The sequence below is a fragment of the Bos indicus x Bos taurus genome, chromosome 2 (genome assembly GCF_003369695.1).
Source record: "Bos indicus x Bos taurus breed Angus x Brahman F1 hybrid chromosome 2, Bos_hybrid_MaternalHap_v2.0, whole genome shotgun sequence".
Classification (NCBI taxonomy): domain Eukaryota; kingdom Metazoa; phylum Chordata; class Mammalia; order Artiodactyla; family Bovidae; genus Bos; species Bos indicus x Bos taurus.
Genome location: NC_040077.1, coordinates 124,473,320 through 124,487,988, shown reverse-complemented (window position 1 = coordinate 124,487,988; position 14,669 = coordinate 124,473,320). Strand labels below are relative to the sequence as shown.

The 14,669-nt window shown below is 49.9% G+C and overlaps 1 protein-coding gene across 1 annotated transcript; it reads left to right on the top strand.

Annotated features, from left to right (window-relative positions):
• The first annotated feature begins 7,479 nt into the window (after positions 1-7,479).
• On the top strand, positions 7,480-8,963 carry RAB42 (RAB42, member RAS oncogene family). Its single transcript, XM_027518563.1, has 2 exons — positions 7,480-7,778; positions 8,425-8,963. Exons 1-2 carry the CDS (start codon positions 7,540-7,542, stop codon positions 8,846-8,848), a joined length of 663 nt encoding a protein of 220 aa, XP_027374364.1. The 5' UTR covers positions 7,480-7,539; the 3' UTR covers positions 8,849-8,963.
• Positions 8,964-14,669: the final 5,706 nt, after the last annotated feature.

Genomic DNA, 14,669 nt, shown 5'->3' with positions numbered 1-14,669 from the left:
AGATCTGGGGGCGGGCTTCCTTTTCAAAAGGAAGAGGTGACTGATTACAGAGCTCATTAAAAGAATGCATTGTTTGTTCGGGCTTATGTCTTCGGCTAATAGATTAAAAAAAACTACTGAGTGCTTACTGAGTACATTATGCTCGGTTATCTCAGCTAGTTTTCAAAATAACCCTGTGGGAATTACAATTATGCCTTTTTCACAGATAAGGAAACAGAAATGGCTTACGCAGATAGCAAGCGAGTTAAGACGTGAAATGAGGAGGTTCACCCCATACGCCACGCTCATAATCACTGTGCCACATACAAGTTTTATCCATAGAATGAATAAGCATCAACATAAAAAAAAAAAAAAAAAAGTAGTGGGACTCTGAGACCTGAATGCAGGGACCCCAGTTTCCATCCGGGGTCAAGGAACTAGATCCCACATGCTGCAACTAAAGATTCCACCTGTGGCAACTAATACCCAGGCGTCCACGCTCAACCAGCTCTGACCCAGGCTCCTCTGTCCATGGGGTTTTCCAGGCAAGAATACTAGCATGCATGCATGCTCAGTCGCTTCAGTCGTGTCTGACTCTGCGACCCCACAGACGGCAGCCCACCAGGGTCCTCCGTCCACAGGATTCTCCAGGCAAGAACACTGGAGTGGGTTGCCATTTCCTTCTCCAGATTCCTAATGAAATAAGATGGATACTATAAGTCACCATCAGTTCAGTTCAGTCGCTCAGTTGTGTCTGACTCTTTGTGACCCCATGAATCATAGCACGCCAGGCCTCCTTGTCCATCACCAACTCCCGGAGTTCACTCAAACTCATGTCCATCGAGTCGGTGATGCCATCCAGCCATCTCATCCTCTGTCATCCCCTTCTCCTCCTGCTCGCAATCCCTCCGAGCATCAGGGTCTTTTCTAATGAGTCAACTCTTCGCATGAGGTGGCCAAAGTACTGGAGTTTCAGCTTCAGCATCAGTCCTTCCAATGAACACCCAGACTGATCTCCTTTAGAATGGACTGGTTGGATCTCCTTGCAGTCCAAGGGACTCCCAAGAGTATTCTCCGACACCACAGTTCAAAAGCATCAATTCTTCGGCGCTCAGCTTTCTTCACAGTCCAACTCTCACATCCATACGTGACCACTGGAAAAACCATTGCCTTGACTAGATGGACCTTTGTTGGCAAAGTAATAACTCTGCTTTTCAATATACTATCTGCTGCTGCTAAGTCACTTCAGTCGTGTCCGACTCTCTGCGACCCCATAGACAGCAGCCCACCAGGCTTCCCCGTGCCTGGGATTCTCCAGGCAAGAACACTGGAGTGGGTTGCTATTTCCTTCTCCAATGCATGAAAGTGAAAAGGGAAAGTGAAGTCACTCAGTCATGTCCGACTCTGTGCGACCCCATGGACTGCAGCTTACCAGGCTCCTCCGTCCATGGGATTTTCCAGGCAAGAGTACTGGACTGGGGTGCCATTGCCTTCTCCATATATTATCTAGTTTGGTCATAACTTTCCTTCCAAGGAGTAAGTGTCTTTTAATTTCATGGCTGCAGTCACCATCTGTAGTGATTTTGGAGCCCCCAAAAATAAAGTCTGACACTGTTTCCACTGTTTCCCCATCTATTTGCCATGAAGTGATGGGACCAGATGCCATGATCTTCGTTTTCTGAATGTGGAGCTTTAAGCCAACTTTTTCACTCTCCTCTTTCACTTTCATCAAGAGGCTTTTTAGTTCCTCTTCACTTTCTGCCATAAGGGTGGTGTCATCTGCATATCTGAGGTTATTGATATTTCTCCCAGCAATCTTGATTCTAGCTAGTGTTTCTTCCAGCCCAGCGTTTCTCATGATGTACTCTGCATATAAGTTAAATAAGCAGGGTGACAATATACAGCCTTGACATACTCCTTTTCCCATTTGGAACCAGTCTGTTGTTCCATGTCCAGTTCTAACTGTTGCTTCCTGACCTGCATACAGGTTTCTCAAGTGGCAGGTCAGGTGGCCTGGTATTCCCATCTCTTGAAGCATTTTCCACAGTTTATTGTGATCCACACAGTCAAAGGCTTTGGCACAGTCAATAAAGCAGAAATAGATGTTTTTCTGGAACTCTCTTGCTTTTTCCATGATCCAGTGGATGTTGGCAATTTGATCTCTGGTTCCTCTGCCTTTTCTAAAACCAGCTTGAACATCAGGAAGTTCACGGTTCACGTATTGCTGAAGCCTGGCTTGGAGAATTTTGAGCATTACTTTACTAGCGTGTGAGATGAGTGCAACTGTGCGGTAGTTTGAGCATTCTTTGGCATTGCCTTTCTTTGGGATTGGAATGAAAACTGACCTTTTCCAGTCCTGTGGCCTGGAGTTTTCCTGAGTTTTCCAAATGTGCTGGCATATTGAGTGCAGCACTTTCACAGCATCATCTTTCAGGATTTGGAATAGCTCAACTGGAATTCCATCACCTCCACTAGCTTTGTTCTTAGTGATGCTTTCTAAGGCCCACTTGACTTCCCATTCCAGGATGTCTGGCTCTAGGTCAGTGATCACATCATCGTGATTATCTGGGTTGTGAAGCTCTTTTTTGTACAGTTCTTCTGGGTATTCTTGCCACCTCTTCTTAATATCTTCAGCTTCTGTTAGGTCCATACCATTTCTGTCCTTTATCGAGCCCATCTTTGCATGAAATGTTCCCTTGGTATCTCTAATTTTCTTGAAGAGATCTCTAGTCTTTCCCATTCTGTTGTTTCCCTCTATTTCTTTGCATTGATCACTGAGGAAGCCTTTCTTCTTTCCTTGCTATTCTTTGGAACTCTACATTCAAATGGGAATATCTTTCCTTTTCTCCTTTGCTTTTCACTTCTCTTGTTTTCACAGCTATTTGTAAGGCCTCCTCAGACAGCCATTTTGCTTTTTTGCATTTCTTTTCCATGGGGATGATCTTGATCCCTGTCTCCTGTACAATGTCACGAACCTCATTCCATAGTTCATCAGGCACTCTATCTATCAGATCTAGGCCCTTAAATCTATTTCTCACTTCCACTGTATAATCATAAGGGATTTGATTTAGGTCATACCCGAATGGTCTAGTGGTTTTCCCCACTTTCTTCAATTTAAGTCTGAATTTGGCAATAAGGTCATGATCTGAGCCACAGTCTGAGCCACTAGAGTGGGCTGCTGTGGTCCTCCAGGGTTGAATCCCTGTCTCCTGCATCTCCTATATTGGCAAATGGGTTCTTTGCCACTGAGCCACCTGAGATGCCCAAGATTCAGGCAGCCAAATAAATAATTTTTTTAAATTTCCATTATATATTTTAATAAGAGACAAATTGGGAGAGAATAGTTGCAAAACATGCACTGAATAGGAGTCTTGCATCTAGAACATAAAGAACTCTTAAGGAACTACCCTGGTGGTCCAGCGGTTAGGAATCTGCCTGCCAGTGCAGGGAACACGGATTCCGTCCCTGGTCCAGGAGGATCCCCCATGACGCTGAACAGCTAGGCCTGTGGGCCACAATTACTGAGCCTGCGCTCTGAAACCTGTGTGAGCCACACCTATGGAACCCACGTGCTGCAGCTACTGAAGCCTGAGCTAGAACCTGTGCTGTGCAACAAGAGAAGCCACCACGATGAGAAACCTATAAGCAAATAAATGGCCCTTAAAACTCAACAGCAAAGAGTAAAATCACTCCATTTTTAAAAAGGGGGAGAAGAAGGGGGGGGCACAAAATTTGAAAGACACCTCACCAAAGAAGATAAACAGATGGCAAATAAACACATGAATGACGCTCAATATCATAACACTACAAACACAGTGGAAGGGCTAAAAGTTAAAAAGATTGACAAAGTCAAGCAACGACGGACAAGTAGAGCATGTGGAAATTTCATACGATATTCAGGACTGTAAAATGGTGCAACCACTTTGGAAAACGATTTTGCAGTTTTTAAATAAGTAAAAATGCACCTACTACCTGACCCAGCCGTTGCAGTACTAGGTATTTCCCAAGAGAAATGGAAAGCATGCATCCACACAAAGACTTGAATATGAATGTTCACAGCAGTTGCATTTGTAATAGCCAAAGACTGAATATAACACAAATGTCCTTCAACAAGGATTGGATAAACAAATTGTGGTATGTTAATACAGTGAAGTACTATCATGTTGAGTGAAGGAAGCCAGACTATATGCTGTATGATAAAGATTCTAGAAAATACAAATTAATCTTTAGTGGCAGAAAGCAGATTGGTGGTTGTCTGGGAGAGGAGGTCAGGAGAGAAGAATTAAAGAAGGACATGGAGAAACTTTTGAGAATAGATGTTCATTATCTCAATTGTGGTGGCTTTGGGGATGTACACTTATGTCAAAATGCATATTGTACATTTTTAATATGTGCAGTTTACTCTGTATCAATTACATTTTAATAAAGATGCTAAAAACAAAGAAGTAAGCAAGAGAAAATTCAGATCATGTAATTCACCTGCCCCACAATCACTGACTTCTCAACACATTTGGAATAAATGTGTTGGCCTCTGAAGCCACAGGTGATTTGGCTCCTCCTCTTTGCTTTCATTACCTGATCCCTGGTCTAGGAGGATCCCACATGTGGCAGAGCAGCTAGGCCTCCGTGGCACAACCGCTAAAGTCCACACGTCCTAGAACCCATGGTGTGCAACAAGAGAAGCCACTCCAATGAGAAGCCCACACACTGCAACGAAGAGTAGCCCCTGCTCACAGAAACTAGAGAAAGCTCAAGCAGCAACAGAGACCCAGAGCAGCCAATAAATAAATAAATTTTAAAAATTAAAGAAATAAAATAAAACTAAGATCTGATAGCCAGTGGGAACCTGCTGTGTAGCACGGGGAGCTCAGCTGGTTGCTCTGTGATGACCTAGAGGGGTGAGATGGGGGAGGGAGGGCATAGATGTATACACAGAGCTGATACACTTTGCTGCACAGCAGAAACACAACACTGTCAAGCAATTATATTCCAATTATAAGATTCATTAATTACAAAATAAAACAAAGGAAAAAGAAAACACTAAGATCGGTCTAACGCAAATATACACCTGCTATGACACACAGTTACCCCAGGACTGCCCTGAGAGGAGGACGCCATGATTTGTCTCACTTCACAGAAGGGAAGCAGGGCTGGGGAGGAGAAAGGGCTCTCCCCCTGGGGAGTCACACAGGCAGTCTATGACAAAGTCAGCTGACAACTGGATTCCAGCGCCAGGTGCAGTCAGGGGCAGACACGTGACCCAGCCCACAGCAGGCACATCCAGGAGGGGAAGTTCAGGAGTCTGATGCTGACAGCGCACTCTGCCCACATGCTGACCACAGAGGCTTCTGGGATGTCTGGGTTCAGACTCCCTTTCAAGCTGTCCCATGCCTGTCTGCCTTCACCCACTGCCTCTGCCTGAGTACCCTTCCTCGCTTACCTACCCAGCTTCCACTGTCCTTGGAGACCCAGCTTCAGCTTCAGCTTTTCCAAGAGGTCTTTTCTGACCCCGTGGCTCCCTGAGTCCAACTCTGTTGTGGTATTTGAATGAATAATGAGTGAATGAATAAATGAATAGCACACCCACTTTTTTCATTCATACAACCATAAATATTTACTGAGCCAAGCACTGAGGATACAGCCTCTGGTCCTTGTCCTCAAGGGGCCTGAGCCTAGAAGGGAGACAGACATCACAAAGGACAAAAGGGCCTGTGACCTCACTAGCCAGTCAATGAGGGGCTTCTTGAAGACACAGATCTAACCTGAGGCCTAAAATTGGGGTTAGTTACCCTTTGAAGAGCAGAAAGGGAGTGTTCTTGGCATTGGGCTAATAAGAGGAAAGATGTTCTGCACAGCTGGAGCAACAGTGGTGGGTAAAGAAGAGAGAGGGTGGAATGGGGGGAAACGGTTCTGCACAGGCCTGATGCAGAAACTGTTTTTCCAGCTGAACAGAGCAAGGTGATGAGAACATCCTGATGGAAACCTCAGAGGGGCAGGTGGCACTGGGGCAGACTCTCCTGGTTTGGACAGAACTGGCAGGGAGGAGTCCTCCCCCAACATACACACCCTACCTGATTTTCCTCTATCTCTCCTGGAGTGGGGGTGAGCAGAGACTTGGGCCCCTTCAGGCTAGTGCAGTGACCAAAGGGCAGAGTTACTAGGAGGCTTAACAAAATGGCTTCTCACTGATTTATTTAGGAAACCTGGGCCTTCCCAGGTCCCCAAATTGTCCAGCCAGAAACAAATTTGGCCACTACTTTGTCTTCTGTGCTGAGTGATATTGGGCTGGTTACTTAACTGTGTTGCTGCTGCTACTGCTGCTAAGTCGCTTCAGTCATGTCCAACTCTGTGCAACATCTACTCACAGGTTGTATATGGAGGAAATGTGATGATATGATGGTTTGCCTTAGTGAGAACTGCTTCCCACTGCCAACCTGTTAAACTGCAACATCCACCCACTGTGGGTTAGTGGGATTAAACCAGCAGACAAGCTGTTTGGGACCAACCTTGAGCCTTGATGTCCTGGGTGTTCAGAAGACCCGATTGGAAAGAGTGGAGGAGATCTTGAATGCCGGAGCATCTGCCTTACCCTTGCCCCAACCCACTTTGTCCTGGTCCTTTGGGAACTTGCTTTCCAGTCCCCTTCTTTGGCATCAAGGGTAAACCACACAAGTCAGATGTGTGACAAGCCACACATCTGAGCCTCGGTCTCCTGAACTCTAAAATGGGCACACTATAGCCTTCTCAGACGGTTGCTGTCCCAAAGCATAAGAAACTGACCATCTCATCTCATAAACATTAGTTGTACAGTCCACAAGCCAACTGTACTCTCAGTTGTCTGTCTACCCTGCCCCCTCTACCTGACTGTGTCCAAGTCTCTCTCTGGACCCTGGGGCCCAGCACAGGCAGGCAGCGGGGAAGCAGTGGGGCCTGCTGAACCGTTGAACCTGAACACTGAGCCGGAAGCTCTAGGCCAGGGCCAGTAGGGCTCCAGGAAAGGGGCATCTGGGTGAGAAAAGTGCATCTATAAACCATCAACTTTCTCCAGGTCCAGCAGCAGGGGCGCAACGGGGGGACTAACAGACAGTTGGGGCTGCAAAGGGAAACCACCTCAAAGAGTGAACGAAGTGGTTGCTCTGGCGCTGTTAGTCTCAGGCCAGTGCAGGTTGGGTGTGGTGATCGGTCCTCTGTAGCCCTCCTCCCCACATTATCTAGTTTAATCTCTTCTTCCTTGAGGTAGAGATTATTATCTCCATTTTACAGAGGAGAAAACTGAGGCTCGGAGCAAGGAAGTGACTTGTCCAGATGTTTCCACCGGGCCGGGTGGCTTCCTCGGCATCCGGTTCGGCGTTGCTGAAGACGCCCCAGGTTCTCCAGGCCCGGGTCTGGGTGTCTCTGGGGCCTCCTGGAGGCGGGGGGCGGGGCCCAGAGACGGGGCGGGGGCGTGGCTGCAGGGGCGGGGGCGTGGCTGTGGGGCGGCTGTGGGGCGGGGGCGTGGCTGTGGGGTGGGGGCGGGATCGCACAGTTGGCCGCCGGGTCTCGGGAGGCGACACGCTGGCCATGGAGGCGGGGGGCTGCCGCTACCAGTTTCGGATCGCGCTGCTGGGGGACGCGGCCGTGGGCAAGACGTCGCTGCTGCGGTGCTACATGAGGGGCGCCCCCGGGATCCCCGAGCCCGAGCTGGAGCTCGAGTCGGCGCCCACGGTGGGCGTCGAGTTCTATACCCGCACTGTGCAGCTTCAGGCTGGGCCGCGCGTCAAGCTGCAGCTCTGGGACACGGCGGGCCAGGAGCGCTTCAGGTGCGCGGTGGGTGGAAGGTGGGCCGGGGGAGGGACGAGAAGGGTTTGGGGTGAGGGGTTTCTGGTTGGGGCGGGGTGACCATGGGGATCCTTCAGAGTCGCCGCCCTCAGTGGCCCAAGTAGGATCTGGGGGTCCCTGCCCCGGGCCCGGGTCCTTCACGCTTGAGTCATTCATCCTACAAATAACAGCTGGTGGGCTGAGCCCCTGAGCTTGATGCCTGAGACCTGGCCCGGCCGGCCCCAGTGGAATATTCGACACTGAAACCTAGAGGGATGAATGACCTGGGTGCTGAGAGGGCCCACAGAAGCGCAGAGAGGGAGGTGTCAGGGAGAAGTGGAAAGAAGAGAAATTTGTGTTGGCTGTGAAGGATGCGTAGGAGTTTGCCAGGGAGAGAAATGGGGAAACCTGCAATCAGGAAAACATCAGGTTTTCTCCAGGAATGGTCAGGAGAGTATGGGAATCAAACTGCTCCCTGACTGAGGAACACACAGTAACTTGGGAGAGACACAGACCCGGGGAAAAGGGAAGCAGAGAGCAGTGTGAGATGAGCTGAAATTGGGGTGTGAGGCAGTCACTGGATGGAGGAGGACGCAGGGCGCGGTGTGCTGAAGGCATAACCCTCTCCCACCTTACTCCCTTAACCAGGTGCATCACCAGGTCCTTTTACCGGAATGTGGTGGGTGTCCTGCTGGTCTTTGATGTGACAAACAGGAAGTCCTTTGAACACATTCTAGACTGGCATCAGGAGGTCATGGCCACTCAGGGCCCTGACAAGGCGATCTTCCTGCTGATTGGCCACAAGAGTGACCTGCAGAGTGCCCGTTGTGTCTCAACCCAGGAGGCGGAGGAGCTGGCTGCCTCCTTGGGCATCGGCTTTATGGAGACCTCCGCCAAAAGTAACTGCAATGTGGACCTGGCCTTTGACACCCTTGCCAACACCATCCAGCAGGCCTTGTGGCAAGGGGCCATCAAACTGGAGGAGGACTGGGGGGGTGTGCGGCTCATCCAGAACACCCAGATCTCCAGGCTGCCCAGCAGGATGCAGCACCCGGGCCCATGCAGGTGTTGACTCTAGGAGGGAAAGGGTTAAAGCAGTGCTGGTGGGATGGGGAGTGTTCGTATCTCTCTGGAGGCCAAATGGCAGAATCTATTCAGACAGTTATTACAAACCATATCCTGGCACAGTCATGCCTCCTGGATTTTGGGGTCTCAGAGCTCAGCCCCTTTTCCACCAGAAAGGTCTGAGAGGCCAGGTGCGCAGCTTCCTGTCCTGGAGCCTGTTTCCTCTTGGTCAGAGGAGCGCATAACAGACCCCACTCGTGGGGGGTTGTGGGCATGACTGAGATCATGGATGCGTTCTGCTCAGCCACAGCCAGAGCCTCCCGAACGGTGAGAATCAAATAGCAAGAACTGTCATCGCGGCTGCTCTTTCCTCTCTTGGCTAGGATGTGGCCGTTTCAGGTAGTGTCCCTGGGCTCGGATGCCGAGCTGCTCAGCGTGTGGACGCTGCTACACAGGCGAGGAGGGGGGCAGGGGCTTTCAGGCCAAGCCAGGTCTTCAGGCTTGGATGAGAAAGTGTGTCCTAAAACCCTGATTGCTGCCAAATCACAGCCAAAACGGATCGGAGAGGCAGGGATGAATATGAACAGCTCTCTGGCTGGGCGCGTGGTGGACACTGTTGGTTAGCCACCCAAATCTCCCCTCAGGGCTGAAGAACCCATGGCCTCCTCCCCACCAAAGCTCCTAGCTGCTGGGAGTGCTAATGTGGTGGCGGAGCCCAGGCTGCTGTCTCTGGGAACTGCCTGCTCATCTGGGGCAGCCCACAGTCCAGCATCAATGTATCAGATCTGTTGGGGGCGGTGGGGGAGTGTTCAAAGGCCTGGCCTTCTTGCCTCAACTCTGAAGGAAACACCCATCTTCATCATTCTCCATGGGGTCGAGGCCACCGTTAGGACAGCATCACAGCTAAATTCTGCTCAATCCTGCTTTCTTCCCTTCCTCCCCCCCAAGCAGGTATTGGTCTCAAGAATCTTCTAATAGGGACTTCCCTGGTGGTTCAGTGGCTAAGACGCTGAGCTTCTGATGCAGGGGGCCTGGTTTCGATCCCTGCTCAGAGAACTAGATCCCACATGCTGCAATAAAGATCGAAGATCCTGAGTGCCACAATTAAGACTCGGTGCAGCCAAGTAAATATTTTTTTAAGAAAGAATTTCCTAATAAAGGTCTGCACACAAATACAAGGGGAAAAAAAAGTCTGCACCCTTGGAATTCCCTGGCGGCCCAGTGGTTAGTATTCTGTGATCTCAAAGCAAAGAGCCCAGGTTCAATCCCTGGTTGGGGAACTGAGATCCCACAGTCTGCATGGCATGGAAAAAAAATGTATATATAAAAGTCTAGGGGACTTCTTTCATGGTCCAGGGGCTAAGACTCTGAGTGCCCAGTGCAGGGGACCTGGGTTCAATCCCTGCTCAGGGAACAATTACCCACACGCTGGAACTAAAGATCTCACATGCCACAGTGAAGACTGAAGATCCTGCCTGCTGCAGCTAAGACCCAGAGCAGCCAAAGAAGTAAATACTAAAAAAATAAAAGTCTGCACACTGATTTTGTTCTCAGAATCTGGCTGCTGGGGAACTTAACCTGCCATAGAAGCTGCTAGGCACAAAACATCCAGTGGCGATGCAGGAAGGCTTTATGGAGAGAGGAATCTTTACACTTCACTGAAGGCAGGAGAAGAGGGTGACAGAGGGTGAGATGGCTGGGTGGTATCACTGACAATGGACACGAACCTGGGCAAGCTCCGGGACGCAGTGACGGAAGGGAAGCCTGGCGTGCTGCAGTCCATGGGGTCGCAATGAGTTAGACATGGCAACTGAACAGGCAACACAGCAGGTGTAAAGGGGTATCTGGGCGGTCTCATTGTGCCAGCGGGCATGGGCAGGGCAGGGCAGTTGCCACAGCAAAAATAGCACAGCCACCCTACTCACTGTGATCTGGGGCCAGTTACTCTACCTCGTTGAGTCTCAGATTCCTCCTCAGTAACCTGTCACTGAAAACCCCTCCTTCCTAGGGGTCTTGGGAAGTTTTTACTCTGGTGATTTTTAGCTTCCTCGCCATGGCACCTGGGCCAGGAGGGGACCTCTCTGTGCTCTACTCCTTCCCTGCCTTCACTTTTTAAAACATCACTCATTCTTCTGAACATCTTGCAAGGTTGGCATGACTATCCTCATTTCGCAGATGAGAAAGGGTAGGCAGGAGAGGGAAATTATTTGCTTTAGAGTTATCATTCCTTCATCAAAAATGTCTTAAAATGAGCATCTACTCTGATCTGGGCTCCAGGGATACAGCAGTGAACAGGAAAGAAAAGTAGTCCTAGAGCTGACGTTCTAGTGGAAGAGAAAAAACTAGTAAGTGGGACTAAATGAGTCCTAGCTGTAAGTGCTATAAAGACCACAGATCCGGGAGATGGGCCTGAGGGTGATGGGGGCTCCTTTAGAGCAGATGGTCAAGGAGGGTCTCTCTCAAGAGATGGCCTTTGATTTGAGAACCTAGATGAGGAGGAAGAACCAAGCTAAAAGCAGAGATCTAGGCAGAACAGCGTCCAACTCTGATTGGACACTTATGTACCATCTGCCAACAAGTTTGCCATTGCTATCTCAGTTCAGCATCCCCCACCCCGATCTTTAGTGTAGATTGTATCACCCATCTTGAGGGTCTCAGGCCTGTTGGATGTGACTTAGCATCCAAATTGCCCCAGGGGATCTTTGTAAAATACAGATTTGACCTGGCTGCTCCTCTCCTAGAATTCTTCCCTGGCTCCCCATTGCCTGCAGGGTAAAATCCAAACCCTTTCCCCCAAGTCCAATCTAATCTGGTCCTACGGCCTCTCCACCTGCTTTGCCCAGCTTCCCAACCACCTACAGCCCTGGGCTTTGCACATGCTGTTCCCTTTGCTTGAAAGACCCTAGCACTTTCCTCCCTCCCTGTGTTATCTGATCAGCCTGCAACACTCAGAATAACATGGCCTCCTCTCAACCATTGCATTATCCCAGCTGCCAAAAATAGGGCAGGCTTTTGGTCAAACCTGGGTTTGAATCTCAGCTCTGCTATATACAATTGTGGGACCCTGGGGAACTCATTTCATCTAAGCCTCAGTGGACTCATCTGTAAGATGGGGATAATACTAACACAAGTTTTAGAAAGGATCAAATGACAAATCAAAGGCAGTATTCCTCACTAGGCACTAGGAGCTCAGAAGGTGGAAGTCCACTTCTTCCCCTGAGGGTTTTGCTCTTATGACTGTTAGGGAACAGAGACTGCCAAAGTACATACTTCAGGGAAGTAAGAATTCCAGACGCTAACAAAGTTCTTAAAGGTCCTGACCTCTTGCAGAGATATGAGTTGGGCTCCCCACAGGCTACTTGGCCTCCAAGCCTTTCCGTGAGCTGCTTCCTCATCTGAAAACCTTGCAGCCCAGGCCTGAATCCCCTGTGCCCTTCAGAAGGAACAGAACTGAAGGTCTGCCACTCGGGAGACCCTTTCTGAAGACCCTACCTATTCTGGGAGCCACTGAAACCTGGCAGATGAAGAGGGAAGGTTTGTCCGACCCACTCTGCGCAGGCTGGAACCAGAGCCTTCTGGGGAGATCTTTCCTCTACCTCTGAGCCTCAGTTTCTTTATGGTAAAATGAGAATGATTTCTACCTCACAGTTTTGTTAGAGGATTAATTATGACGTGGACTAAGTGTTAGGTTACTTAACACTTAATGTTAGGTTACTTCAGCCAACAAGGCCCCTCTGCGTCTTTAGTGTGTGATTCCCTTGCCTGGAATGTCCCTCCTCCATCTCTGACAAAACTCTGTTCACCCATCAAGGCTTAGTCCAACCTAACCTATTTCTTTCCCTGAGCCTTCAGGGCACTTAACTGAACGGCTCTCCTCTGCAAATTTCAGGCTCTGCTGTACCTTTTTGGCCCACTAGAGGGCAGCTCTTCGAGACCGGGCTGATTCCCTCGAAGAAGCTCTCGAGCAGGGGAACACTGGGCTTTCTAAGACCATTAGGGAAAATCTGAAACATAACCAAGAATAAAGAAACTAGTATAAAGTAGTGTGAAGAACTTCTTGTACTCATAACTCAGCTTCAACAAATAGCAGCAAGCCCATCCTATTTTCCTCTCCCTTTTTTTTTTTTTTTTCCCTCTCCCTTTTCTTTATGAGTTATTCTTAGATCCTGGCCCTGGTGGGTTACAGATGTGGGAGGACCTCTATACAACCCCTGGCTGGGGTGTGTCCCGCAGGAGTCCCAATGTTGGGAGAGGTAAGCCTCACACTGCAAAGCCCACGCTCAGGGACTCAGGTCAGCAGAGGGAAGAAAGAGGTCAGCACATGGGGTCTGCAGGGAGGGCATCTTTGCCAACCGCATCACCCAGGCAGTAAAGGTAGACTTGTCTGAGAGTTGTGGAGGCAGAGCCTAGGGGTCTAGCTGGCCAGGAAGGGTCCTGGGCTCAGCCCCTGCTCTGCCTTCTGTACCACCCACCCTTGAGGGGAGAGTCCACCCATCAGAAAGGGAAGGGGTGGGACTCCCCTGGTGGTCCAGTGATTAAGAATCTGCCTTCCAAAGCAGGATTCAATCCCTGGCTGGGGAACTAAGATCCCACAGGCCACGGGCAACTAAGCCCACGTGGGGCATCTAGAGAAGCCCATGTGCCTCAACAAAGACCCAGCACAGCCCAAGTTTTTTCAACAAAGAGCAAGGGAAGGGGCCTTTGCCTGGAGAATAAAGGACTACACTGGGGCTGTGGGGAGCTTCCCAACTACAGGAACTGTGACACCTCAGTCCAGCGCTGCCCTCCTCCTCCCTGCCTTACCCCATGCAGGAGGGACCCCCTCCAGGATGCCTTCTGGATCCCAAACGGTGCCTTCCAGGTCCTCAAAACTCACCCGTTTTTGTGACCACCCCCTACAGCTGCCTTTTGGTTGATTCAAACTTTGTTTATATGCCTGCTGTTAGCATCAGAGGGCTTCCCTGGTGGCTCAGCTGGTGAAGAATCTGCCTGTAATGTGGGAGACCTGGGTTCGATCCCTGGGTCAGGAAGATCCCCTAGAGAAGGGAACAGTATTCTCCAGGATTCTGGACAAGTCCACAGGGTCACAAAGAGTCAGGCACGACTGAGTGATTTTCACTAGCATCAGAATCTTGTCAGATGGCATCTTTCCCACAGCCCTAAAATGCTCCACAGCTGAGAGAGGTGATGCTCAGGCTGAAGAGGGGTGGGAAGCCCAGGGTCAGCCAGCTGGGCTCCCCACACCCTCCCAACCCCCTGCAAGACACACACATGGCAGACTCCAAACACGGGCACTAGACCCCACCACTAGGCCTGAGGGCTGTCCACCCCCAGGCTTACTCTGCTCACCTCTGACCATTCTCTCCTGACGTAGCACCTTATGCTTCAGCCACGTTGATGAGGTGACTTCTTCACACCTCCAGGTCTTTGCATGCACTGTCGCTCTCTTCTCTGTGCCCCGCTAGGACTTGGGGAGAGAGTTTAGGGCAGTCAGGGGAGCAGGTTCTGGAGTCAGAGGGACCTGGTTGAAACCTTAGCACTATCACCAGTACCTGTGTGATCTTGAGTAGATTACTTACAATCTCTCAAGTTCAGTTGCCTTACTGAAAAATGGGGTTAAATGACATTATTGCAAAGTGCTTAACACTTTTTCTTCACGCTTGTTGGGGAAACAAGCTTATTCACAGAAGGTGCTCGACACACACATGGCACCTAAGTTCTGTCCGGAGCACACGAATTCACCAGCCCTGCTCCCCACTCCCTGGGTTGCTCAGCATGTGTTAAGTCGTCTGTGTGCTCAGTGTGCAGGGCTCTGGGAATCAGATGGG

What these genes read in the sequence shown, in the direction of transcription:
- RAB42 (XM_027518563.1), top strand. Translation starts at nt 7,540, where the DNA reads ATGGAGGCGGGGGGCTGCCGCTACCAGTTTCGGATCGCGCTGCTGGGG. An exon ending in GCGGGCCAGGAGCGCTTCAG is followed by an intron (nt 7,779 to 8,424) that starts GTGCGCGGTGGG and finishes TCCCTTAACCAG; the next exon opens with GTGCATCACCAGGTCCTTTT.